The sequence below is a fragment of the Papio anubis genome, chromosome 5, assembly GCF_008728515.1.
Source record: "Papio anubis isolate 15944 chromosome 5, Panubis1.0, whole genome shotgun sequence".
Taxonomy (NCBI): domain Eukaryota; kingdom Metazoa; phylum Chordata; class Mammalia; order Primates; family Cercopithecidae; genus Papio; species Papio anubis.
In genome coordinates this window covers 74,177,042-74,202,264 of record NC_044980.1, presented here as the reverse complement: position 1 = coordinate 74,202,264, position 25,223 = coordinate 74,177,042, and the positions used below count along the sequence as shown (strand labels likewise).

At 38.3% G+C, this 25,223-nt stretch overlaps 1 protein-coding gene and 1 long non-coding RNA gene across 7 annotated transcripts in view; one reads left to right on the top strand and one right to left on the bottom strand.

Annotated features, from left to right (window-relative positions):
• LOC103885215 overlaps positions 1-25,223 on the top strand; it is a 65,241-nt gene that overhangs the window by 8,776 nt on the left and 31,242 nt on the right. For 2 of the 5 annotated variants that reach the window (XR_001903514.2, XR_001903512.3), the window contains exon 1: positions 19,018-21,435. This is a non-coding gene — a long non-coding RNA (uncharacterized LOC103885215). Of the gene's footprint in view, positions 1-19,017; positions 21,436-25,223 lie in introns of those variants that run through there. The other 3 variants (XR_648152.4, XR_001903513.3, XR_001903515.3) reach the window with 3 other exon arrangements.
• The window catches only part of CKMT2 (creatine kinase, mitochondrial 2), a 36,103-nt gene continuing 29,634 nt past the window's right edge, over positions 18,755-25,223 (bottom strand). Inside the window, exons 9-10 of one of the 2 annotated variants that reach the window (XM_009208701.3) lie at positions 21,512-21,637; positions 18,755-19,018 (exon numbers count right to left, since the gene is read on the bottom strand). In XM_009208701.3, coding sequence (XP_009206965.1) covers positions 18,899-19,018; positions 21,512-21,637 — 246 coding nt within the window. In that variant the 3' untranslated portion in view covers positions 18,755-18,898. The remainder of the gene's footprint in view (positions 19,019-21,511; positions 21,638-25,223) is intronic. The other variant, XM_003899877.5, reaches the window with a different exon arrangement.

The following is a 25,223-nucleotide window of genomic DNA, read 5'->3' as shown; positions in this document are numbered from 1 at the left end:
TCTGTGATGTTTATGGGTAATAACGAAGATGGAGTAACCTTGGACAAGAATGCACCTGTGCAGAAAGAAGTGGGATCAGGAAGCAACCAGGACGTAGAGGGTTGTGCAAGATGCAAATGAGAAAAACGCCCCTGGAAAGGGGGGACAAAAACCCCTGGGGACAAGCCCATAGGCATCAGCCCACTTTCAAGTCTTGCTGCTGAGAGCTTTTCCTGTTGCTTAATAAAAATCTATGCCCTACTTACTCTCTGGTGTCCATGAACCTCATTCCTCTTGGTCATGGGACAAGAACTTGGAACTCACCAAACTATGGGAGTGAAGGAGCCCACAACACCTTGATGCATAGTTTCTTGAGGATTTTTATTATGAAGGGATATTAGATTTTATCAAAAGCTTTTTGTGTGTGTCTGTTGAGATGATTATATTGTTTTTGTTTTACTTCTGTTTATGGGCTGAATCACATTTATTGATTTGCACATGTTGAGCTAACTGTGCTTTCTGGGAATGAAGCCTACTTGATCGTAGTAAATTAACTTTTTGATGTGCTGTTGTATTCAGTTTGCTAGTATTTTTGTTCAGGATCTTTGCATCTGTGTTCATCAGGGATACTGGCCTATAGTTTTCTCTTTTTTGTTGTTGTTGTGTCTTTGCCAGGTTTTGGTGTCAGGGTGATGCTGGCTTCATAGAATGATTTAGGAAGAGGTTCTTCCCTGATTTTTTTTTTTTTTTAAATAGTTTAAGTAGAATTGGTACCAGCTCTTCTTTGTGTGTCTAGTAGAATTCTGCTGTGAATCCATCTGGTCTGGGGCTTTTATTGGCTTATAGATACTTTTTTTTGTCACTGATTTCAATTTCAGAACTTGATATTGGTCTATTCAGGGTTTGAATTTCTCCCTGATTCAATCTTGGGAGATTGTGTGTTTCTAGGAATGTGTCCATTTTCTCTTGATTTTCTAGTTTGTGTGCATAGAGGTGTTCGTAATAGTCTTTGAGGATCTTTTGTATTTCTGTGGAATTGGTGGTAATATCACCTTTGTCATTCATTTATTTAGAGACAGGGTCTCACCCTTTTGCCCAGGCTGGAGTGCAGTGCCATAATCATGGCTCACTGAAGTCTCAACCTCCCTGGGCTCAGGTAATCCTCCCACTTCAGCCTCCCAAGTAGCTAGGACTAAGTGCATGCCACCTTGCCTAGCTAACTTCTGTAGAGACAGGGTTTCATCATGTTACCCAGGCTGGTCTTGAACTCCTGGGCTCAAGTGATCCACCTACCTTGTCCTCCTAAAGTGCTAGGATTACAGGCATGAGCCAACATGCCTGGCCACCTTTGTCCTATCTAACTGCTTATTTGGATTATCTCTCTTTTTTCGTTGTTAATCTAGGTAGTGGTCTGTGATCTTTTTTATCCTTCAGAAGACCAATTTTTGGTTTTATTGATTCTTTGTATGGACTTTTGGGTCTGAATTTTGTTAGCTTCTGCTCTGAAATAACTAAAATTTATTTTCTTCTGCTAGCTTTGGGGTTCTTATTTTTCTAGTTCCTCTATGTGTGATGTTAGGTCATTAATTTGAGATTTTTCTAACATTTCAAGTATAGTTTTTGCTATATCTTAGATATTTTGGTATGTTGTCTTTCTATTTTCATTTCTTTCAAAGAATTTTTTGATTTCTGCCCCAATTTTCTTGTTTACCCAAAAGTCCTCTGGGACTAAGTTGTTTAATTTCCGTGTAATTGTGTGGTTTTGAGCAATCTTCTTGGTATGGTTGGTATGATTTTGATTTTTTTTTTAGTTGATTAAGACTTGGTTTATAGCCGGTATGTGGTTGATCTTGGAGTATGTTCCCATGTGCAGATAAGAATGTGTCTTGTGGCAAACTAAAGCGGGAACACAAAACCAAATACTGCATATTCTCATTTGTAAGTGAGAACTGAACAGTGAGAACACATGGACACAGGGAGGGGAACAGCACACACGAGGGCCTGTCGGCGGGGTCAGGGGCTAGGGGAGGAAGAGTATCAGGAAAAATAGCTAATGCATGCTGGGCTTAATGCCTAGGTGATGGGTTGACAGGAGCAGCAAACCTCCATGGCACACGTTTACCTAGGTAACAAACCTGCACATCCTGCATATGTACCCCGGAACATAAAATAAGAATGTATATTCTGTGATTGATAGGTGGAGTATTTTATAGATGTCTGTTAGGTCCAGTTGGTCAAATGTCAAATGTCAGTTTAGAATTTCTTTGTTAGTTTTTTACCTTGATGATCTTTCTAATGTTGTCAATGTGGTGTTGAAGTCTTCCACTATTATTGGGTGGGTGTCTTAATTCTTTTTGTAGATCTAGAAGTACTTGTTTTATGAATCTTGTTGCTCCAATGTTGTGTGCTTATATATATTTAGGATAGTTACGTCGTCTTGTTGAATTGAACCCTTTATCATTATATTATATAATGCCCTTCTTTGTCCTTTTTTTACTGTTGTTGGTTTACAGTCTGTTTTATCTGATATAAAAATAGTGACCCCTACTCTTTTGTTTTCCATTGCATGACAGATCTTTTCCCAAACTTTTACTGAGTCTGTGGGTGTCGTTATGTGTGAGATTGGTCTTTTGAAGACAGCAGATGGATAGGTCTTGCTTTTCTAATCCAGCTTGTCATTCTGTGCCTTTTAAGTGGGGGCATTTAGACCATTTACATTCAAGATTAATATTGATATGTGAGGTTTTGTGGATCCAGAATTTTAAATGTCTATTTCCTTCCCTGTGCTGAGAGATATGGCCATGTTACCTTCCTGAGATTGTCTAGTATTTCATTCTGTTACTTGCTGGGCTAATAATAAAGGACACATTGATACCTGACAAATATTCATCTTTCCTTGCCAACTTCATATATTGCAGAATCTTATAGTAGCCCTATTTGAAGATGGTTGGACTTTCCATCCCTGTCATGGAATGGGGAATATATTCCTAGAAAAGAGGGTTTTTTTTGTTTTTTGTTTTTTGTTTTTTTAAATTGGGGCCTTTTTGGCTTAGAAAAGTGCTAACAACTTAAAAGAGGGAAAAAACAACACCTCAGCGTATAATGAGAAAATTTGGGATTAGAGAAAGATGTTTTGTTTCTATTTTTAAAAATAACAGGATGGTGAAAGGTAAGTTGATCTCTTTTTAATTAAACTAAAGCAATAGGACATTTTAAGTGAATATGGAAGTGATGTGCCAGGGAGTGTGTTACTTAAAAACCATCTTGAGGCTGGGCGTGGTGGCTCACGCCTGTAATCCCAGCACTTTGGGAGGCTGAGGCGGGCAGGTCACTTGAGGTCAGGAGTTTGAGACCAGCCTGGCCAACGTGGTGAAACCCCATCTCTACCAAAAATACAAAAATTAGCCAGGCGTCGTGGCAGGCCCTTGTAATCCCAGCTACTCAGGAGGCTGAGGCAAGAGAACTGCTTGAACATGGGAGGAGGAGGTTGCAGTGAGCTGAGATTGTGCCACTGCACTCCAGCCTGGGTGACAGAGTGAGACTCCAGCTTAAAAAAAAAAAAAAAAAAAGCTTGAATAATTAAAAATTTTACCTGTCTACCAGAAAGAGATGTTACTGCACTGTTAACCACATTGTTGCCAAATGAGTAAAATGTGTAAAAGATTTTAATACCAGTCCTCTTTTATTCATTAAAGTCTTTTTGTGGCTCGTTAATTTTAATGGTATAATCTAGTTCTGATTGAAGTGCACCTGAATGCAGTTAGTGCCTCATCAGCCCTGATGAGTTCAAAGTAATTCAGGCCCTGTCTGCAGTGTTCACAAATTGTCTATATTGACATCTGTTTTATGCATGTTTGCACATGTCTTCAGCAGCACAGTTTTTATAATACAGGAGCCCAGTGTCTTCCTTTTTGGCCCCATCTACATTATTTAAAAGAGTTTTCTATTTTCATAATTACTTTTATGCCAAAAACAAGTTTTATGCAAACAAAGAATTTGTGATGATGCCAAATTTTGGCATTCAGGTTGAATATAGATACAGTTTATGAGTCTAATACACTTTTGAAGAATAGGGAATCTCATGTATGTAGTAAAAAGTAAATGATAATATCATTTCATTGGATTTCCACTGTAACTCTAAGTTTCATGAAGCTATTAAAAAACTTCTTAAATCCTGCTTTTACAGTTTCATAATTACATGCCTCAAACTAGGTTTACTCATTTTCAGATATAGATTATGTTTGCAGAATGAATACATGATTAATTATGGGTACACCTCTTTAATCCTTCATTTCTTGTGTGGGTGTTTTCACAGAACTCAGATAAGTGATTGGTTGAACATGGTCAAACAGTCTAACCCCATTTCCACCCTAGGGTGAATAGAGCTTTCTCTGGTGATGCTGAACGTTTATTCATCAGTTATGATCTTGGTCTTTTTTTGTTTGTTTGTTTTTGGAAATGAAGTTTCACTCTTGTTGTCCAGGCTGGAGTGCAGTGGCATGATCTTGGCTCACTGCATCCTCCACCTCCCAGGTTCAAGCAATTCTCATGCCTCAGCCTCCCAAGTAGCTGCCACCACGCCTGGCTAATTTCTTGTATTTTTAGTAGAGACAAGGTTTCACCATGTTGGCCATGCTGATCTCGAACTCCTGACCTCAGGTGATCCCCCTGCCTCGGCCTCCCAAAGTGCTGGGATTACAAGTATGAGCCACTGCTCCTGGCCCAGTTATGATTTCTTAATTCCCCTTTTTTAGGTTCCATGATAACCATTTGCCTTCTCTGTATTTAAAAAAAAAAAAAAAAGAAAGGGTAAAATGAAGTTGGTTCAGCATCCTTTTCTGAATCATCCAATTCCAATCTTGCCTCCTGGGTGGTTCTTCGGTTTCATTTTACAGATGGCTGATCTCCACTTTGTGCAGATTTTTCTAGTTTAATTTTCAGATGGAAGTCTTATTAACTGACCTTAACGTTTTTTTGAGGGTTTTGAGGCCCCCTCATGTATTCTGTCTCCCAATAAAATTTTAAGCTCCTGGTTAGTTCCCTGCATAGATGAGAAATGAAATAAACAAATGACTATCAAATACATTAGATATTTTGTCATTTTAGAACAAAGCTTTTCTCCATTAAAATTGAGTAATAGCTATATATCCCTGATTTGCACTTAAAAATTATGCTTGATTCAATTTTAAATTTCAAAAAGTTGGTATGAAATAGTTTTTGACAATCAAAAGGAATGAAATTTTTTTTGTCTAGGGACTACAGTTGACAAGAGGGGTCACTGTTGTGAAAGGGGAGTCAATTTTGGGAGCAGAAAGGTAGAGCTGGCCAGGTGTGGTGGCTTATACCTATAAACCTAGCATTTTGGGAGGCTGAGGTGGGAGGATCACTTAAGGTCAGAGTTTAAGACCAGCCTAGGCAATGTAGTGAGACTTCATCTCTATATAAAATAAATAAATAAATATATATATATATATATATACACTTATATATATTTTATATATATATATTATATATATATTTATATATATTTTATATATATATATATAAAATTAGCCAAGCATGGTGGCACATACCTGTAGTCCCAGCCACTCAGGTGGCGGAGGCAGGAGGATTGCTTGAGCCCAGGAGATTGAGGCTGCAGGGAGCTATGATTGTGCCACTACATTCCAGCCTGGGCAACAGAGTGAGACCCTGTCTCAAAAACAAAACAACCAAAAAAAAAAAAAAAAAAAAAGGCTGTTTTTACATAGAGCAGGGAGCAGTGGGGAATAAGAGACTTGGCTGCCTCCTGGTTCTTACTGTTAACTTGTTCTGTTGTAACTTGACAGAGATGTGATACAACCCTGGCCTGAGAGCATGTAATTGCAGGCTCAGGGCTGAATGTTTGGTTTACACAATGAAGTAAGCCACCAAAGTCGACCAAAGTGATAGATGAAAGTGAGGGAAATTTAGAATAGATAATGGAGGAGGTTGAAGATGAGTAGCAGCAATGGGACTTTAGTTCATACCACTAACCTCCCTCTTCTAAGATGTTCCTTAGGATGTGAGACCAATAGAAGTCATGGAAGAGCTTTTCCCTGAAGTAAATTTGTATGATGCACAGTGGACTGTGGTGGCCATGAAAATATATAACAAATTCCCTCTTGTGGGGACCATAATTGACAAATAACCTCAGTTACTGCCCCTCTGGATGAACCATTGTGTTGACACTGAGGCCAGGCTTCCTGTAGTCTGTGTTCAGCTCATAACTGAGTAAAGTCCATTCTTGCCTTAGGAGATACAAAACTCTTAGAGTGGGTGTGAAGACGGCTGAATCCATTGGCCTGGTTGAAACTTTCTGGTCTGGGACTTTTCCTACCCCTTCTTGCCGCCTTACCCCTTCTTGCCGCCTTCCCTCTCAGTCTAGCGTACTGATTTGAAAGTATCTACTTCTTATCCTTTCCCACAAAAATCACTTTCATGTTAAATCCTGTCTTAGTGCCTGCTTCTTGGCAGCCCAAAACACAGTTGATACTCTTTATTAAGTCTCCTGTTTTTTTCTTGATACTTTGTGTACTTGTTCTATGGAATTCTAAGAGTAAGACATATTGCGTTTTTGTCTATTTCCTCTTGCAGTTCTGTTAGTTTTGGCATCATATATTTTGAAACTTGTTATTAGATGAGCGCATATTTAGAATGTTTAAGTCTTAATGAATTTGACATGTGCATAATTATGAAATGCTCCCCTTTATGCTTTTTTTCTGGAGTATACTTTAGTAATAAAATAGAACACTCTTTCTTTTGATTGGTATTTTCACAGTATGTCTTTTTTCATCCTTTTACTTTTTGTGTCTTTATATTTAAAGTGAGTTTCCTGTACACAGGATATTGGTTTTTAAAATTTTTTCCCCAGCCTAATGGTCTCTGCCTTTTAAGTGGAGGGTTTGGACCAGCGATTGACACAATTTTTTTTTTTTTTTTCTGTAAAGAGCCACATACTACATATTTTGAGTTTTGTGGACGATACGGTCTTTTTTGCAGTTACTGAGATCTGTCATTGTAGTACAAAAGCAGCCACAGACAGTATGTAAATGAATGTATGGCTCCGACGAGTCAGATTTTGCCTGTAGCTGTAGTTTGTCTTTTTTTTTTTTTTTTGAGACGGAGTCTCGCCCTGTTGCCCAGGCTAGAGTACAGTGGCACAATCTTGGGTCACTGCAATCTCTGCCTCCCAGGTTCAAGGAATTATCATGCCTCAGCCTCCTGAGTAGCTGGAATTACAGGCATGTACCACCATGCCTAGCTAATTTTTGTATTTTTGGTACAGGTGAGGTTTGACCATGTTGGCCAGGCTGGTCTCAAACTCCTGACCTCAAGCAATCCTCCCACCTCGGTCTCCCAAAGTGCTGGGATTACAAGCATGTGCCGTTGTGCCCAGCCAACTATTTATATTCGATGTAATTGTGGATATAGTTGGCTTTCCACAGATACTGTAATTTATTGCACTTATCCCAATGAAAAGAATTGTATTCTTCTTCCTTCATTTGGAATTAATTTATTGATGACTTTAAAGTGTTTTGTCAGAAGATTAATTTTTTCCTCCCCTTTCCTATTAAAATAGAATCAGTTTTCTTTAAAAGTCTTGGAAGAAGAAAGAGGTCTACTTCTGTGATGCAGTATGCTCCTAATAGGCACACTCTCCTACAGATAAGAACTATAAACTCTTATTAAATTTTTAAAATTATACAAGAACTCTGGAGATGGGAAAAAAGCAGGTAGCTTTTGGAGAGTATTCAAATCTTAGAGGTTGAGATTGCACAAAGTACATTTCAAATTTTGCAGCATTAGCCTGCATAAGCCATAGATACAGTACAGCGTGGAGTGGCTAAGACTCCAATAGAGAACCAAGCTCTTTTCTGGCCTGGTAAACCAGGAGATGGAGCCTGGAATAAGCATAGCCACCAGAGGGGATATTCTAGAGGAGAGACCCAGAGAAGTGGAGGTCCAGGTTCTCTGGATGAACTCTGCTCAAATCTTTACTTGACCCCTGAACTACACGTGAATGAAGCAGCTTCAAAACAACCACTGAGGCTTAAATAACTTAACTGTATATTGAACTTGCAGTCATTGCAGGTGAGGCCACAGTTTGAGTCTAATCAAGGTAATTGCCTGCTAAGACAAATACCTCAGTAATTTTTAAAGCAATACAGTAGAACTCAGGTTATACAAAATATAACATTCTCAATGTCCACGATATAATCCAAAATTACTTGACATAGAATGAACTAGGAAAATATGACAAGAAAAAAGACAGCCAACAGAGGTTTAGCCAGAGATGAACAAGGTGACCAAAAGATACAACACAAGGACTTTATGCCAGCTATTCTAACTGTGCTCAATGAATAAAGGCAAAGATGTTTACAATGAATGAAAAGATAGAATATCTCAGCAGAGAAATAGAATATGTAAAAAAAAAAAATGAAAACTTAAGAAGTAAAAGTTAAAATATCTGTAATGAAAAAAGATTACTGGTTGAGCTCAGTAGCAGAATAGAGAGGACAGAGGTCGAATAGAGAGGTAAGAATTTAGAAATTTAAAGATAGAACAATAGAACTTATTCATTCTGAAGAAAAGGAAATGATGAAATAAACAGAAAAGGGGGGAAATTATTTTAAAAATGGACACTTAGAGTACTGTGGAACAATAGCAGTAGGTCCAGTATATGTCTAATTGTGAGTCCTAAAAAGGAAAAGATAGAGAATGAGACAGAAAAAAGCATTTGAAGAAATGATAACCAAAAACTTTCCAAACTTTGTAAAAGGTATAAATCAACATAAGAAGCTCGGTGAAACTCAAATAAATATAAATATGAAGAAAATCACCTAGGCACATTAACTGCTGAAAATCTTATAAGCCATCAGAAAAATGACACATTACATGTAGAAAAACAACTATTTGCATAACCATGAATTTTCGTCAAAAAACATGGAGAAAGAAGAAAATGGAACAAAATATTTAGAGTTAAAAGAAGAATAAAAAGAATGGAGGAGGGAATTTAGTGATTATTGAGCCAGGTAATTATGTCTGTTTTTCAAACTGAATTTTATGCCCTTAATGTGTTGTGAAATCCATTTAATGTATTACAATCAGAATTTTTTAAAATTGGAGGAGATTAAGACAGTATAGAATAAAGTATCAGAGTGCATCTCAGATTGTAAGGGTAACTTTTGTTACATGAAAGCTTTGTTTGGATTTTATATACATTCACTTGGATATTCATATATGTGTGTACTGGGTTTTGTTTTTTTAATTATTGCATTTACATTTATGTTGGAGTCTGTACTGCCATTTTTATTCCTTGTAATACACTTGTCAGGCTTGTTTATCAAAGTTATAAATTGGGGCTGGGCACAGTGTCTAAAGCCTGTAATCCCAGCACTTTGGGAGGCCAAGACAGGAGGATCACTTGAGCCTAGGAGTTTTCAGGCTGCAGTGAGCTGTGATCCTGCCACTGCACTTCAGCCTGGGTAACAGAGAGAGAACCTGTCTAAAAAAAGAAAAAAAAAAATGGCAAGGCCTGGTGCAGTGGCACATGCCTGTAATCTCAGCACTTTGGGAGGCCGAAGCAGGCAGATCACCTGAGACCAGGAGTTCGAGACCAGCCGGGCCAACTTGATGAAACCCTGTCTCCAGTAAAAAATACAAAAATTAGCTGGGCATGGTAGTGCGCATCTGTAATCCCAGCTACTTGGAAGACTGAGGCGTGAGAATTGCTTGAACTTGGGAGGTGGAGGTTGCAGTGAGCCAAGATTGTGCCACTGCACTCTAGCCTGGGTGGCAGAATGAGAACTCATCTCAAAAAAAAAAAAAAGAAAAAATCATATGTTGGTAAATATAACTTTTTTTTTTCTGTTCTCTAGAAGGGTTTATCTAAGTGTGTTATTTCTTAAATGTTTTGAAGATTTCACTGAAAGAGATCACTAGAATTTTGTTTGTGAAAATTTTTTTGTTTTTTAAGTAATAGGGTAAATTTTTCGAATCCAAATCATATCTTTCAGTTTTTGTCAGATGGTTTTTCAAGGAATGTTCTCATTTCATTGAAATTGTCAAATGTATAGGCATAAAGTTGTTCTTAAAATCTTCTTATTGACTCATTAATGTCTGGATGACTTGTGTGTTTGCTTGTTTACTCTTTTTTCTTGTAATTTGCTTTGTTTCTGTTCTTATGTCAATAGGTTTTTGGGGAACAGGGGGTGTTTGGTTACATGAATAAGTTCTTTAGTGGTGATTTCTGAGATTTTGGTGCACTCATCACACGAGTAGTGTACAGTGTACCAGATATGTAGTCTTTTATCCCTCACCCACCTCCCACCCTTTACTCCCAGTCCTCAAAGTCCACTGTATCATTCTTGTGCCTTTGTGTCCTCATAGCTTCGCTCCCACTTATGAGTGAGAACCTACACTGTTTGGTTTTCCATTCCTAAGTTACTTCACTTAGAATAATAGTCTCCAGTTCCATCCAGGTTGCTGCAAATGCCATTATTTTGTTCCTTTTTATGACTGGGTAGTATTCCAAGTATATATACCACATTTTCTTTATCCACTCGTTGATTGATGGGGATTTGAGCTGGTTCCGTATTTTTGCAGTTGTGAATTGTGGTGCTATAAACATGCATGTGCAAGTATCTTGTTTGTGTGATGTTTTATTTTCCTCTGGGTAGATGCCCAATAGTGGGATTGTAGTGGGATTCCTGGATCAAATGGTAGATCTACTTTTAGTTCTTTATGGAATCTCCACACTGTTTTCCATAGTGGTTGTACTAGTTTACATTCCCACCAGCAGTGTGAAAGTGTTCTCTTTTCACCACCTCTACACCAACATCTATTATTTTTTTATTCTGGCCATTCTCGCAGGAGTAAGGTGGTATTGCATTGTGGTTTTGATTTGCAGTTCCCTGATCATTAGTGATTTTGAGCATGTTTTCATATGTTTGTTGGTCATTTGTATATCTTCTTTTGAGAATTGTCCATTCCTGTCCTTAGCCCACTTTTTGATGGGATTGTTTGTTTTTTTTTTTCTTTCCAATTTGAGTTCCTTGTAGATTCTGGATATTAGTCCTTTGTCAGATGTATAGATTGTGAAGATTTTGTCCCACTGTGTGGGTTGTCTGTTTGATTGTTTCTTTTGCTTTGCAGAATCTTTTTAGTTTAATTTCCACCTATTTATCTTTGTTTTTATTGCATTTGCTTTTGGGTTCTTGGACATGAAGTAGTTGCCTAAGCCAGTGTCTAGGAGGAGTTTTTCCAATGTTATTTTCTAGAATTTTTATGGTTTTAGATCTTAGATTTAAGTCTTTGATCCACCTTCAGTTGATTTTTGTATAAGGTGAGAGATGAGGATACCAGTACCGTGCTGTTTTGGTGACTATGACCTTATAGCATAGTTTGAAGTCAGGTAATGTGATGCCTCCAGATTTGTTCTTTTTGCTTAGTTTTGCTTTGGCTATGTGGGCTCCTTTTTGGTTCCACATGAATTTTAGGTTTGTTTTTTCTAGTTCTGTGAAGAATGATGGTGGTATTTTGGTGGGAATTGCATTGAATTTGTAGACTGCTTTTGGCCGTATGGTCATTTTCACAATGTTGATTCTACGCATCCATGAGCATGGGATGTGTTTCCATTTGTGTGTGTCGTCTGTGATTTTTTTCAGCAGTGTTTTGTAGTTTTCCTTATAGAGGTCTTTTACCTCCTTGGTTAGGTATATTCCTCAGTGGTTTTTATTTTGGAGTATATGTGTGTGTGTGTGTGTGTGTGTGTGTGTAGCTATTGTAAAAGTGGTTGAGTTCTTGATTGATTGTCAGTTTGGTCACTGTTGTGTTATAGCAGTGCTACTGATTTGTGTACTCTAATTTTGTATACTGAAACTTCGTTGAATTCATTTTTTTGTTCCAGAGCTTTTTGGAGGATTCTTTAGGGTTTTCTAGGTGTATGATCTTATCATCAGCAAACAGTGACAGTGTGACTTCCTCTTTACCAATTTGGATGCCCTTTATTTGTTCTCTTATCTGATTGCCCTGGCTAGGACTTTCAGTACTGTGTTGAATAGAAGTGGTGAAAGTGGACATTCTTGTCTTGTTCCAGGGTGAATGCTTTCAACATTTCCCAGTTCAGTATAATACTGGCTGTGGGTTTGTAATAGATGGCTTTTATTACCTTAAGGTATGTCCCTTCTATGCCAGTTTTGCTGAGGGCTTTCATCATAAAAGGATGCTGGATTTTGTCAAATACTTTTTCTGCATCTATTGAGATGATCATGTGATTTTTGTTTTAATTCTATTTATGTGAGGTATCACATTTATTGACTTGTGGATGTTAAACCATCCCTGCATCCTTGGTGTGAAACCCACTTGATATGGTGGATTATCTTTTTGATATACTGTTGGATTCGATTAGCTAGTATTTTGTTGAGGATTTTTACATCTGTGTTCCTCAGGGAAATTGATCTGTAGTTTTCTTTTTTTGTTATGTCCTTTCCTGGATTTTGGTATTAGGATGATACTGGCTTCACAGAAAGATTTTTGGAGGATTCTGTCTTTCTCTATCTTTTCGAATAGTGTCAGTATTTGGAATATTGTCAGTCCTTCTTTGAATATCTGATAGAATTCAGCTGTGAATCCATCTGGTCCTGATTTTGTTGTTGTTGGTCTGTTCAGAGTTTGTGTTTCTTCCTGGTTTAATCTAGGAGGGTTGTATATTTCCAGGAACTTATCCATCTCCTCTAGGTTTTCTAGTTTATGCACATAAATGTGTTCTAGTAGCCTTGAATGATCTTTTGTATTTCTGTGGTATCGGTTGTAATATCTCTTGTTTCATTTCTAATTGAGCTTATTTGGATCTTCTCCCCTTTTCTTGGTTAGTCTTGCTAATGGTCTATCAATTTTATTTATCTTTTCAAAGAAATAGCTTTTTGTTTCATTTATTTTATGTATTTTTGTTTGTTTCAGTTTCATTTACTTCTGCTCTGATCTTTGTTATATATTTTTTCTTTTGTCTTTTTTTTTTTTTTTTTTTTTTTTTTGAGATGGAGACTTACACTGTCGCCTGGGCTGAAGTGCAATAGCGTGATCTTGGCTCACTGCAACCTCCACTTCCCAAGTTCAAGAGATTCTCCTGCCTCAGCCTCTCGAGTAGCTGGGATTACAGGTGCCTGCCACCAAGCCCAGTTATTTTTGTTGTTGTTGTTGTATTTTTAGTAGAGATGCAGTTTAACCATGTTGGCCAGGCTGGTCTTGAACTCGTGACCTCATGATCCGCCTGCCTCGGCCTCCCACGGTGCTGGGACTACAGGCGTGAGCCACTGCACCTGGCCGATCTTTGTTATTTTTCTTTTCTTCCTCTGGGTTTGGGTTTGGTTTGTTCTTGTTTCTCTAGTTCCTTGAGGTGTGACCTTAGTTTGTCCATTTGTGCTCTTTCAGACTTTTCGAGGTAGACGTTTACGTTTAATGGTATGAACTTTCTCTTAGCACTGCCTAAGGTTTTGATGGATCGCTGTATCCCAGAGGTTTTGATGGATTGTGTCACTATTATTCAGTTCAAAGAATTTTTAAATTTTCATCTTGATTTCAGATTTCATTGTTGACCCAAGAATCATTCCAGGAGCAGGTTATTTAATTTCCATGTATTTGCATCATTTTAAGGATTTCTTTTGGAGTTGATTTCCACTTTTATTCCACTATGGTCTGAGAGAGTACTTGATATAATTTCGATTTTCTTAAATTTATTGAGACTTGTTTTGTGGCCTATCGTATGGTCTGTCTTGGAGAATATCCCATGTACTGATGAATAGAATGTATATTTTATATTTGTTGGGTAGAATGTTCTGTAAATATCTGTTAAGTCCATTTGTTGTAGGTTATAGCTTAAGTACATTGTTTCTTTGTTGACTTTCTATCTTGATGATCTGTTTAGTGCTGTCTGTAGAGTATTGAAGTCTCCCATTATTATTATGTTGCTGTCTATCTCATTTCTTAGGTCTAGCAGTAATTGTTTTATAAATTTGGGAGCTCCAGTGTTAGGTGCAAATATGTTTAGGATTGTAGTATTTTCCTATTGGACAGGTCCTTTTATTATTGTATAATGTCCCTCTTTGTCTAACAGCTGTTGCTTTAAAATTTGTTTTGTCTGAGATAAGAATAGCTACTCCTGCTTGCTTTTGGTGTTTGTTTGCCTGGAATATGTTTTTCCGCTCCTTTACCTTAAGTTTATGTGAGTTCTTGTGTGTTAGGTGAATCTCTTGAAGAGAGCGCATACGTGGTTGGTGAATTCATAACAATTCTGCCATTCTGTATCTTTTAAGTGGAGCATTTAGGCCATTTACATTCAAAGTTAGTATTGAGATGTGAGGTACTATTATATTCATGTGGTATTTGTTGCCTGAATACCTGGGCTTTGTTTTGTTTTGTTTTCCATTGTAATCTTGTTTTATAGGTCCTGTGAAATTCATGCTTTAAGGAGGTTCTATTTTGATGTATTGCAAGGATTTGTTTCAAGATTTAGAGCTCCTTTTAACAGTTCTTGTAGTGCTGGGTTGGTAGTGGCAAATTCTCTCAGCATTTGTTTGTTTGAAAAAGACTGTGTCTTTCATTTAGGAAGCTTAGTTTTCCCAGATGCAAAATTCTTGGCTGATAATTGTTTTGTTTACGGAGGCCAAAGATAGGACCCCAATCCCTTCCTGCTACTCTGATAGGTTTTCCTTTATAGGTTACCTGATGCTTTTGCCTCACAGCTCTTAAGATTCCTTCCTTCGTCTTGACTTTAGGTAACCTGATGACTCTGTGCCTAGGCAATGATCTTTCTTCATTGAATTTCCCACGTGTTCTTTGAGCGTCTTGTATGTGGGTATCTAGATCTCTAGCAAGGCAGGGGAAGTTTTTCCTTGATTATTTCCTCAAATATGTTTTCCAAACTTTTATATTTCTCTTCTTCCTCAGGAATACCAAGTTTTCTTAGATTTGGTTGTTTAACATAATCCCAAACTTCTTGGAGGCTTTGTTCATTTTTTAAAATTCTCTTTTGTTTGTCTGTGTTGGATTGGGTTAATTCAGAAGCCTTGTGTTTGAGCTCTAAAGTTCTTTCTTCTATTTGTTTGATTCTATTGCTGAGACTTTCCGTTGTATTTTGTATTTCTCTAAGTGCATCCTTCATTTCCAGAAGTTGTGATTGTTTTTTATTTATGGTATTTCTCTGGAGATTTTCTCATCCATATCCTGTAACATTTTAAAATTTTCTTTAAGTTGGTATTCACCTTTCTCTGGTGTCTCCTTGAGTAGCTTAATAATCGACCTTCTGAATTATTTTTCTGGCAATTCAGAGATTTCTTTTTGGTTTGGATTCATTGCTGGTGAGCCAGTGTGATCTTTTGGCAGTATTAAGAACCTTGTTTTATCATATTACCAGGATTGTTTTTTCTGTTTCCTTCTCATTTGTGTAGACTATGTCAGAGGGAAGATTTAGGACTGAAGGCTGCTATTCAGATTCTTTTGTCCCACAGGGTGCTCCCTTGATGTGGTGCTCTCCCTCTTCCCTTAGGGATGTGGCGCTCTCCCTCTTCCCTTAGGGATGTGGCTTCCTCAGAGGCAAACTGCAGTGATTGTTATTTCTCTTCTGTATCTAGCCACCCAGCAGAGCTAATAAGCTCTAGCCTGGTACTGGGGATTGTCTGCAAAGAGTCCTGTGATGTGATCTGTCTTCAGGTCTCTCAGCCATAGATACCAGCACCTGCTCTGGTGGAGGCAGCAGGGGGGTGAAATGGACTCTGTGAGGGTCCTTGGTTGTATTTTTGTTTAGTGTGCTAGTTTTGTGTTTGTTGGCCTCTAGCCAGGAGGTGGCACTTTCAAGAGAGTGTCAGCTGCAGTAGTATAGGGAGAATCAGGCAGTGGGCGGGGCCATAGAGCTCCCAAGAGACTATGTCCTTTGTGTTTGGCTACCAGGGCAGATAGAGAAAGACCATCAGGTAGGGGCAAGGTTAGGTGTGTCTGAGCTCAGACTCTCCTTGGGTAGGGGTTGCTGCAGCTGCTGTGGGATGTGGGGGTGTGGTTCTCAGACCAATGGAGTTAGGTTTCCAGAAGGATTATGGCTGCCTTTGCTTTGTCGTGCATGTTGCCAGGGAAGTGGGAGAATGCTGGCAGTTACAGGCATTACCAGCTCCCACGCAACCCGTGAGGCCAGGTTGCCCCATGCTGAGCTGCACTGAGTTTATTTCCAGGCAGCCGGTGAGTGGGGCTGAGAACTTGCCCCAGGCACCATGCCTCCCGACTGAGGAAGCAAGCAGGGCTTTCAGATTTCATGCCTCCCTGCCTGCCACAGCTTCTGTGCTTGTATCTGCACTCCTGGTTTGCCCGCTCCCCAGGTTCTGTCCTGGAGACTTTGTGTTTGGTGGAAATTGTTACAAAGTTCAGCTGGAAATTTCCTTCTCCTTGTGGTCCTTCCCCAATTTCACTGGCAGCCCTCCCCAAGGATACCTGAGAGACAGAGTCAGAAATGACTTCCCTGGGGATGGAGAGTTCCCATAGGGCCCTTCCTGTTGCTTCCCCTACCCCTGTATTTGACTCAGCTCTCTAAATTTGTCTCAGCTCCCAGGCAAGGTCAAATTCTTCTGTGATCTGGACCTTTAGGTTCCCCAGTGAAGATGTGTGTGGCGGGGCAAATGATCCCCCTTTCACACTTTCACACCTCGGGCACTCACAGTTTTCTGGCTGTCTCCAGAGCCTGCAGCCTGCCTGTTTGTGTACTGGGTTCTAATGTGAAATATATTTTTTCACATGATTTTTTTCCTTTTACAGTAAAAGGGAAAAAAAAAGTAAGTCACTGCCTTATTTAATCATCATAAAAACTTTGTAAGGCGGGAATTCTCTCCATTCTACAAATGAAATCAAGACTATTGAGTTAAATAATTTACCTTTGGTCATGAGCCTGAATCTCATGCAAATTTTTTGACCTCAAAACAACCTCTTTTAGGCTGGGCACAGTGGCTCATGCCTGTTATCCCAGCACTTTGGGAGGCCAAGGCAGGAGGATTGCTTGTGTCCAAGAGTTCAAGACCAGCCTGGACAACATAGTAAGACCCTATCTCTACAAAAAAAATAAAAAATTAGCTGGGCATGGTGGTGTGCACCTGTCATCGCAGCTACTCGGGAGGGTGAGGTGGGAGGCTGGGTGGATTGTTTGAGCTTGGGAGTTTGAGGCTGCTGTGAGCCATGATTGTGCCATTTCATCAGCCTGGGTGACAGAGTGAGACTTGGTCTCAAGGGAAAAAAAATTATTTTGGCTGCTTTCAGAACATTCAGACGTGCTCTTTTATGATGTTTGGTGTGAGGGGAGAGTAGCTCAGTCTCCATAAGCAGACTTACTGTGGAAGCCCAGAAGTCAAGGAGAAGACCCCAGTTTCTCTTCCTCTGAGGAAGAGAGCCAGAATGATTTTTCACCCATCGAAGCTTTCTCATTGCATCTGCCTCTGATGTAAGGAATGCAGCAAATTTTAAAAGGCCTGTGACTTAGAACCATGCTCTGTTCATATGAGTGCTTGATGAATACTGATTGAACTAGACCTTAGTAAACAGGAACTATTTGCATGCTATATGACTCCCATGGCTGGAAGATATGGTATTCATTTAGAATTTTAATTAATAATTAAAAGTCCCTTTATCTCTTCCAATGGACTCATCTTATAAAAGGTCTTATTTTGATTGTAATATCGCCAATGTGCTTGTTTCTTACAGCAAAATTAAAACTTACCACAACTTCTGCAAACAGGATGATGTCACTCACTATAGGGTGCATAACTTGATCTCATTTCTATTAAAAAATATTTATCTTTTGTGTGTGGAGCTGTTTCCTAACTTGTTACACAATTAATTGCTCCCACCTACTCTATCGTGTTCCTTCAGGCTATAGACATCACAGAATAGAAGGAAAATAACGAGATTCAAGGTAACAATCTGGATGCTGAAGGAAGAATTCTGCTTTCAGATTATACTAAAAACATTTTCAGTATTTCAGACATCAAATTTTGAATTGTTTTTGAGAGACTGAGTATATAGAGAGACAATGGCTAGACCACAGGACAACAGAACTCTCACCCACAACCTCTAAAGCAGTCATTCTAGGAGGCCAAACCCTAACCTCTGTAATAGTCAGTACAGGATGGTCAGGACTTGGTCAATGACTGCCGACTTCTCTAATTTTTGCCCCTGCCTCCAACTCAGGACCAATCAGATAAAACCAAATATGCTTCCCAAAATAATCACATAGCATACCCCACTTCTAGATAGCCTGTCTTCAACTTCCCTATGCCTGCAACCCCAATCAGCATACCTGAAACCTCCCCTTTCTTTCACCATAAAGATTTCTCATGTCTCTGCCTGCCTTTGAGTCACTGACAAATGCAAGTGATGATGGTTGACACCCTTGTGACAGCAAACTCTGAATAAATAAGTAGCCTCTATTTGTATAGTCTTTATTGCCACACTTTCAAAAGTTAAGTCTTCTCTTGCTCCATTTGCCAGAAATTTGCTTATTATATTAATTCCTTACTTTCCAATGGGGTCCATAAGAGATTTCCTAAAGGGTTGACTAACATCTAGATAGCTAAAGGGTTATTTAGAGGTGTAAGTTGTGGCTAAATCAAAACTTACAAATATTAGTTTTATTGTCTTAAAATATTTTGCTTCTTGTCTACTTGTAATCGGATGTGTTTGCCCTTCTTAGTATTATTTTTAAAAATCAGAAACAAAGCAACAATATATTAAGGAGAGTTTTATTGTAAAGATAGGCAGGATCTACAATTTTACATTTTTCCAAGTGTACAAAAACTCTCAGAGTAGAGATTCCTTTATGTCTGTCGTACCAGCAGACAGATTATTTATAAACTGGGAAAGGGAAAGTTCACTTTTTGCCAAACTGAGGCAGAGGGGGTGGCACCTTAATATCTTGGCCTCTCTCCAACTTCTTTTCACACTCCACCAGGTAATTGACTCCATCGATGACTATCTGAACAAGCTCAACCTTTGACAGTGAAGAAGATGAATGATTAATTTGAATAGAAGACATCTGCAGGGCATTGATTAACAGGAACAGCACTGGGATAAATGAGAACTTGCCACTTAGATGGACTTCACAACAATTTCTTCCTTCTCAGAGACGGAAGGCAGAGATATAAGGGTTTCTCTCAATCTTTCCATAGTTAAGATGGGGATACTACTTTGTATGTGAAAGCTTTTTTACTATATGAAAACCATTAATTTGCATCTCAAACATTTTTTTCCTATCAGTCTATACAATATCAGAGTTTGTCTAAAAGTAAGACTACAGTGACACCTTTGTGGTGTTCTTTGGCCTGGATCTGAATTCTGACCTGCCACTAATCTGAGCACTGCGTATGCTAATATAGTTCAGATGTCATCATTAATACAGTGAGTGTCTTCCTGAAAAATTAATGTCAAATGTTTAGCAACTAAATCATGTTTGTGCTGTGCTGGGCAAGCTTATTAATGAAATGAAGTTTTACAAATTAAGATATACTTTCTAAAATTCCTGTTCTTAAACTATGTATAGAAGTTTGGTTTCCAAATACTTGTTTTCCATAAACCAGAGCACATCTACTTAATTTTTTTTTCCCCCATGGGATCACCTCCTAAGCAAATGACTTGCACTGCCCCCAAGGAAACCCAAATTAAGAGAGAAATTAGTTAATTCCAGACATACATTATACAACTCAAGAATGAGCAGCAAGGATGGAAGGGATCGTTAAATGTTAGCTCTTAGGCATCACATATTCCAGCTGCCTCCCTATCTGTTTATATGTGTAAGGAAACAGGCTCCAAGAGAGGGTTAAATCAGAATGTTAGTCACTACTAACTGAAACACGTATTTTCTACTTATCCCTTTGATCCCTTCCAGTGTTGGTGAGAGTATGGTGAGACAGGTCTCTCACTCAATGCCAGTAGACTCTATCTTGGTATAAATCTGGTAGAAAACATGGTCATAAATAGGGCACCCTGGTTTTAACCCAGGAATTCCTTTCCTAGCAGTATATCCTAACTAAATAACCAGAGTCGTGATTAGAATTATTTATAGAGATGGTCAAACATAAAATCAGGAAAACATTAAATAGATAATAGATTATCTTTACTGTGATTAAAAATCATGTTTTTGAAGAATACTTAATATTGTGGGAAGATGCTCATGATACAATACATTGGAAAAAATTATAACCAGTATTTGGTTATAATACTAAACACGTATTATAACAATTTTTAAAGTTTTTTGAGTAGTTTTTAAAAAGAATGAAGGGCCATTTAGAATAATGTTCACAATGGTTATCAGGGTTGTTGGGTTAAATAAATGGTGTTTTAAAATTATTTTTTGGCATTTTCCTCACTTTCATAGTGAGTGCCTAGTATAGTTAGACTTAACATTTTTTAAAGCATTAACTACATTGTTTTCCAGTAATAAATATCTAGTTAATCTTAGAATCAACAGGGCTAGACTCCCAGATTTTCTTTATTCACTGCACCACACATGATTCAGTAAATTTCAGAAGTTGTGGTATTATAGTTGCTTGTCCCTCAGGTACTTTAGCAGAGCTGATAGCACACTGGCTGATCTAATTGAGTGTTTCTTCCTTTTCTTTTCCTCAGTGTACCTACGGGTAGGGATATCAATAGGCAGTGAAATATTCACAAACTGGTAAGGAAGAGAGAACTTTGATAATCCACAGATTTAATAACCAGTCACTGAATTATTAAGAGTTTTGTTATGAGAAGAGGCTTTTAAATTAATGATGGGCATAATATGTCCAATGGGACCACATTCAGATAAGCTGGTATAATTTACCACAATCAGTATTTGCTTAGTTTTCAGCTGCATGTTCCTTACGTGTCATCTTTTTGCCTCATTCATTGTTTCAGGCCACACAAAGTCTACGAATCCTTTTCATCCTACATATTCATCACAGAATCCTAAGGATTTTATGAGCACAAACTTATCTAAACCTAGCACATAACATATTTGCTATCTTTAGCCTAAGAAATAAAAGTTTAGAAACCATTGAGTATCTAAGAACAGCAAAGTGAAGATGATTGTTTGTAGCCTTCACTAAAGAAAATTCAGAATCAAGAGAAAATTCCACTATTTTGCCACCCTCAGAGGGATAGCATAGATGTTCTGACTTTGCAGTAATAAAAAACTGCAGTCCTTTAGCATAACAGAGCTCCTGCTCGCTGAGGATTGTTGGAATAGCTCTCATGGCAGGTCAGTGACAGTCCCACTGTGAATTCCTATACTTGCCTATAAATTCTCAGCTCACATTATGTTTACCTTTATGCAGTTACTTCCCATGGAAGAATAATGTTACAGAATGAAAAGCTAACATAACTCAGGACTTGATGGGCGAAGAGGAGGTCTTGAATTTTGTGAAAACGGTAAGGCTGTTTGCTTTTCTCTATTCTCTTAGGCTGATTTTGTTAATTCATGTTACAAAAGTGAGAGAGACGTTACCTCTGATCGACCAATTCTATCTATGTTGGAAATGTCGTACACATCTGCGACTGCGGCAGTGTCCACACCACCTGTGCCACGCTTCTGGAGTCTTAGGTTTTCCAGGATCTTAGAAAAGCGTGGGTCCTAGGACAAAGGGATAATACTTAAATGTGGTAAGAGGCAAAATTGATTCACAATCATTGGTGCATTTACTGACAAAAGACGTATAGTGAGAGATAACAGTTTATATACTTTAAGTTCTGGGATACATGTGTAGAACGTGCAGGTTTGTTAAATAGGTATACACGTGCCATGGTGGTTTGCTGCACCCATCAATCCATCATCTACATTAGGTATTTCTCCTAATGCTATCCCTTCCCTTCCCCAAACTCCCAACCCCTGACAGGCCCCAGTGTGTGATGTTCCCCTCCCTGTGTCCATGTGTTCTCATTGTTCAACTCCCACTTATGATTGAGAACATATGGTGTTTGGTTTTCTGTTCTTGTGATAGTTTGCTTAGAATGATGGTTTCCAGCTTCATCCATGTCCCTGGAAAGGACATGAACTCATCCTTTTATATGGCTGCATAGTATTCCATAGTGTATATGTGCCACATTTTCTTTATCCAGTCTACCATTGATGGGCATTTGGGTTGGTTCCAAGTCTTTGCTACTGTGAACAGTGAATCAGTAAACACACGTGTGCATGTGTCTTTATAATAGAATGATTTATAATCCTTTGGATCTATACCCAGTAATGGGATTGCTGGGTCAAATGGTATTTCTAGTTCTAGATCCTTCAGGAATCGCCACACTGTCTTCCACAATGGTTGAACTAATTTACGTTCCCACCAACAGTGTGAAAGCATTCCTATCTCTCCACATCCTCTCCAGCATCTGTTGTTTCCTGACTTTTTAATGATCGCCATTCTAACTGGTGTGAGATGGTATCTCAGTGTGCTTTTAATTTGCATTTATCTAATGACCAGTGCTGATGAGCTTTTTTTCATGTTTGTTGGCCACATAAATGTCTTCTTTTGAGAAGCGTCTGGTCATATCCTTCACCTACTTTTTGATGGGGTTGTTTTTTTCTTGTAAATTTAAGTTCCTTGTAGATTCTGGATATTAGCCCTTTGTCAGATGGATGGCAAAATTTTTCTCCCATTCTGTAGGTTGCCTGTTCACTCTGATAGTTTCTTTTGCTGTGCAGAAGCTCTTTAGTTTAATTAGATCCCATTTGTCTATTTTGGCTTTTGTTGCCATTGCTTTTGGTGTTTTAGTCATGAAGTCTTTGCCCATGCCTGTGTCCTGAATGGTATTGCCTAGGTTTTTTTCTAGGATTTTTATGGTTTTTAGGTCTTATGTTTAATCCATTTTGAGTTAATTTTTGTATAAGGTGTAAGGAAAGGATCCAGTTTCAGTTTCCTGCATATGGCTAGCCAGTTCTCCCAACACCATTTATTAAATAGGGAATCCTTTCCCCATTGCTTGTTTTTGTCAGGTTTGTCAAAGATCAGATAGTTGTAGATGTGTGGTATTATTTCTGAGGCCTCTGTTCTGTTCCATTGGTCTATATCTCTGTTTTGGTAGAAGTACCATGCTGTTTTAGTTACTGTAGCCTTGTAGTATAGTTTGAAGTCAGGCAGCATGATGCCTCCAGCTTTGTTCTTTTTGCTTAGGATTGTCTTGACTATACGGGCTACTTTTTGGTTCCATATGAAATTTGAAGTAGTTTTTTCTAATTCTGTGAAGAAAGTCAATGGTAGCTTGATGGAGATAGCATTAAATCTATAAATTACTTTGGGCAGTATGGCCATTTTCACGATAATTGATTCTTCCTATCCATGAGCATGTAATAGTCTTCCATTTGTTTGTATCCTCTTTTATTTCTTTGAGTAGTGGTTTGTAGTTCTCATTGAAGAGGTCCTTCACATCCCTTGTAAGTTGTATTCCTAGGTATTTTATTCTCTTTGTAGCAATTATGAATGGGAGTTCATTCATGACTTGGCTGTGTTTGTCTATTGGTGTATAGGAATGCTTGTGATTTTTGCACATTGATTTTGTATCCTGAGACTTTGCTGCAGTTGCTTATCAGCTTAAGGAGATTTTGGGCTGAGACAGTGGGGTTTTCCAAATATACAATCATGTCATCTGCAAACAGGGACAATTTGACTTCTCTTTTCCTAACGGAATACCCTTTATTTCTTTCTCTTGCCTGATTGCCCTAGCCAGAACTTCCAACACTGTGTTGAATAGGAGTGGTGAGAGAGGGCATCCCTGTCTTGTGCCAGTTTTCAAAGGGAATGCTTCCAGTTTTTGCCCATTCAGTATGATATTGGCTGTGGGTCTGTCATAAATAGCTCTTATTTTTTTGAGATATGTTCCATCAATACCAAATTTATTGAGAGTTTTTAGCATGAAGGGCTGTGGAATTTTGTCAAAGGCCTTTTCTGCATCTGTTGAGATAATCATGTGGTTTTTGTCTTTGGTTCTGTTTATATGCTGGATTACGTTTATTGATTTGCATATGTTGAACCAGTGGTCTGTTATTATCCAGGTGCTTTTTTACCGTCATTGAAATTGGTTGAGAGGGCCCTATGTTCTTTTACCTTTGGGGATGTAGCAAAACTGCATGTCAATAGCATATCCTTCTGGGTTATGAGATTCTAGCCTTGTTCCTTGTCTTTGCAATATGAGTTCTGACAAATGCATAATGTCACATATCCACTATTTCAGTAACATATATCATAGTTTCACTGTCCTTTTTTAAAAAATGCCTTATTCTCCATGTATTCATCTCTTTCCTCTTTGCCTCCCTTCCCCCAAACTCTTGCAACTACTGATCTTTTACTGTCTCTATAGTTTTGCCTACTAGTGTTTTTTTCTCTCACACTTTTAAGTAAGTGCTATTGATTTGTGTATATTGAACCAGCCTTGCATCTTAGAGATGAAGCCTACTTGATTGTGGTGGATAGGCTTTTTGATGTGCTGCTGGATTCAGTTTGCCAGTATTTTATTGAGGATTTTTGCATCGACGTTTATCAGGGTTACTGCCCTGAAATTTTCTTTTTTTATTGTGTCTCCGCCAGGTTTGGGTATCAGGATAATGCTAACCTCATAAAATGAGTTAGGGAGGAGTCCCTCTTTTTCTTTTGTTTGGAATAGTTTCAGAAGGAATGGTACCAGCTCCTCTTTCTACCTCTGGTAGAATTCAGCTGTGCATCCGTCTGGTCCTGGACTTTTGGTTGGTAGGCTATTAATGACTGCCTCAGTTTCAGAACTTGTTATTGGTCTATTCAGAGATTCGACTTCTTCCTTGTTTAGTCTTGGAAGGGTGTATGTGTCCAGGAATTTATCCATTTCTTCTAGATTTTCTAGTTTATTTGCAGAGGTGTTGATACTATTCTCTGATGGTAGTATTTCTGTAGGATCAGTGGTGATATCCCCTTTATCACTCTTTATTGTGTCTATTTGATTCTTCTCTCTTTTCTTTATTAGTCTGACTCATGACCTATCTATTTTATTAATCTTTTCAAAAAACCAGCTCCTGGATTCATTGATTTTTTTTTGAAGGGTTTTTCGTGTCTCTATCTCCTTCAGTTCTGCTCTGATCTTAGTTATTTCTTGTCTTCTGCTCACTTTTGAATTTGTTGCTCTCACTTCTCTAGCTCTTTTAATTGTGATGTTAGGGTGTCGATTTTAGATCTTTCCTTTCTCCTGTAGGCTCTGGT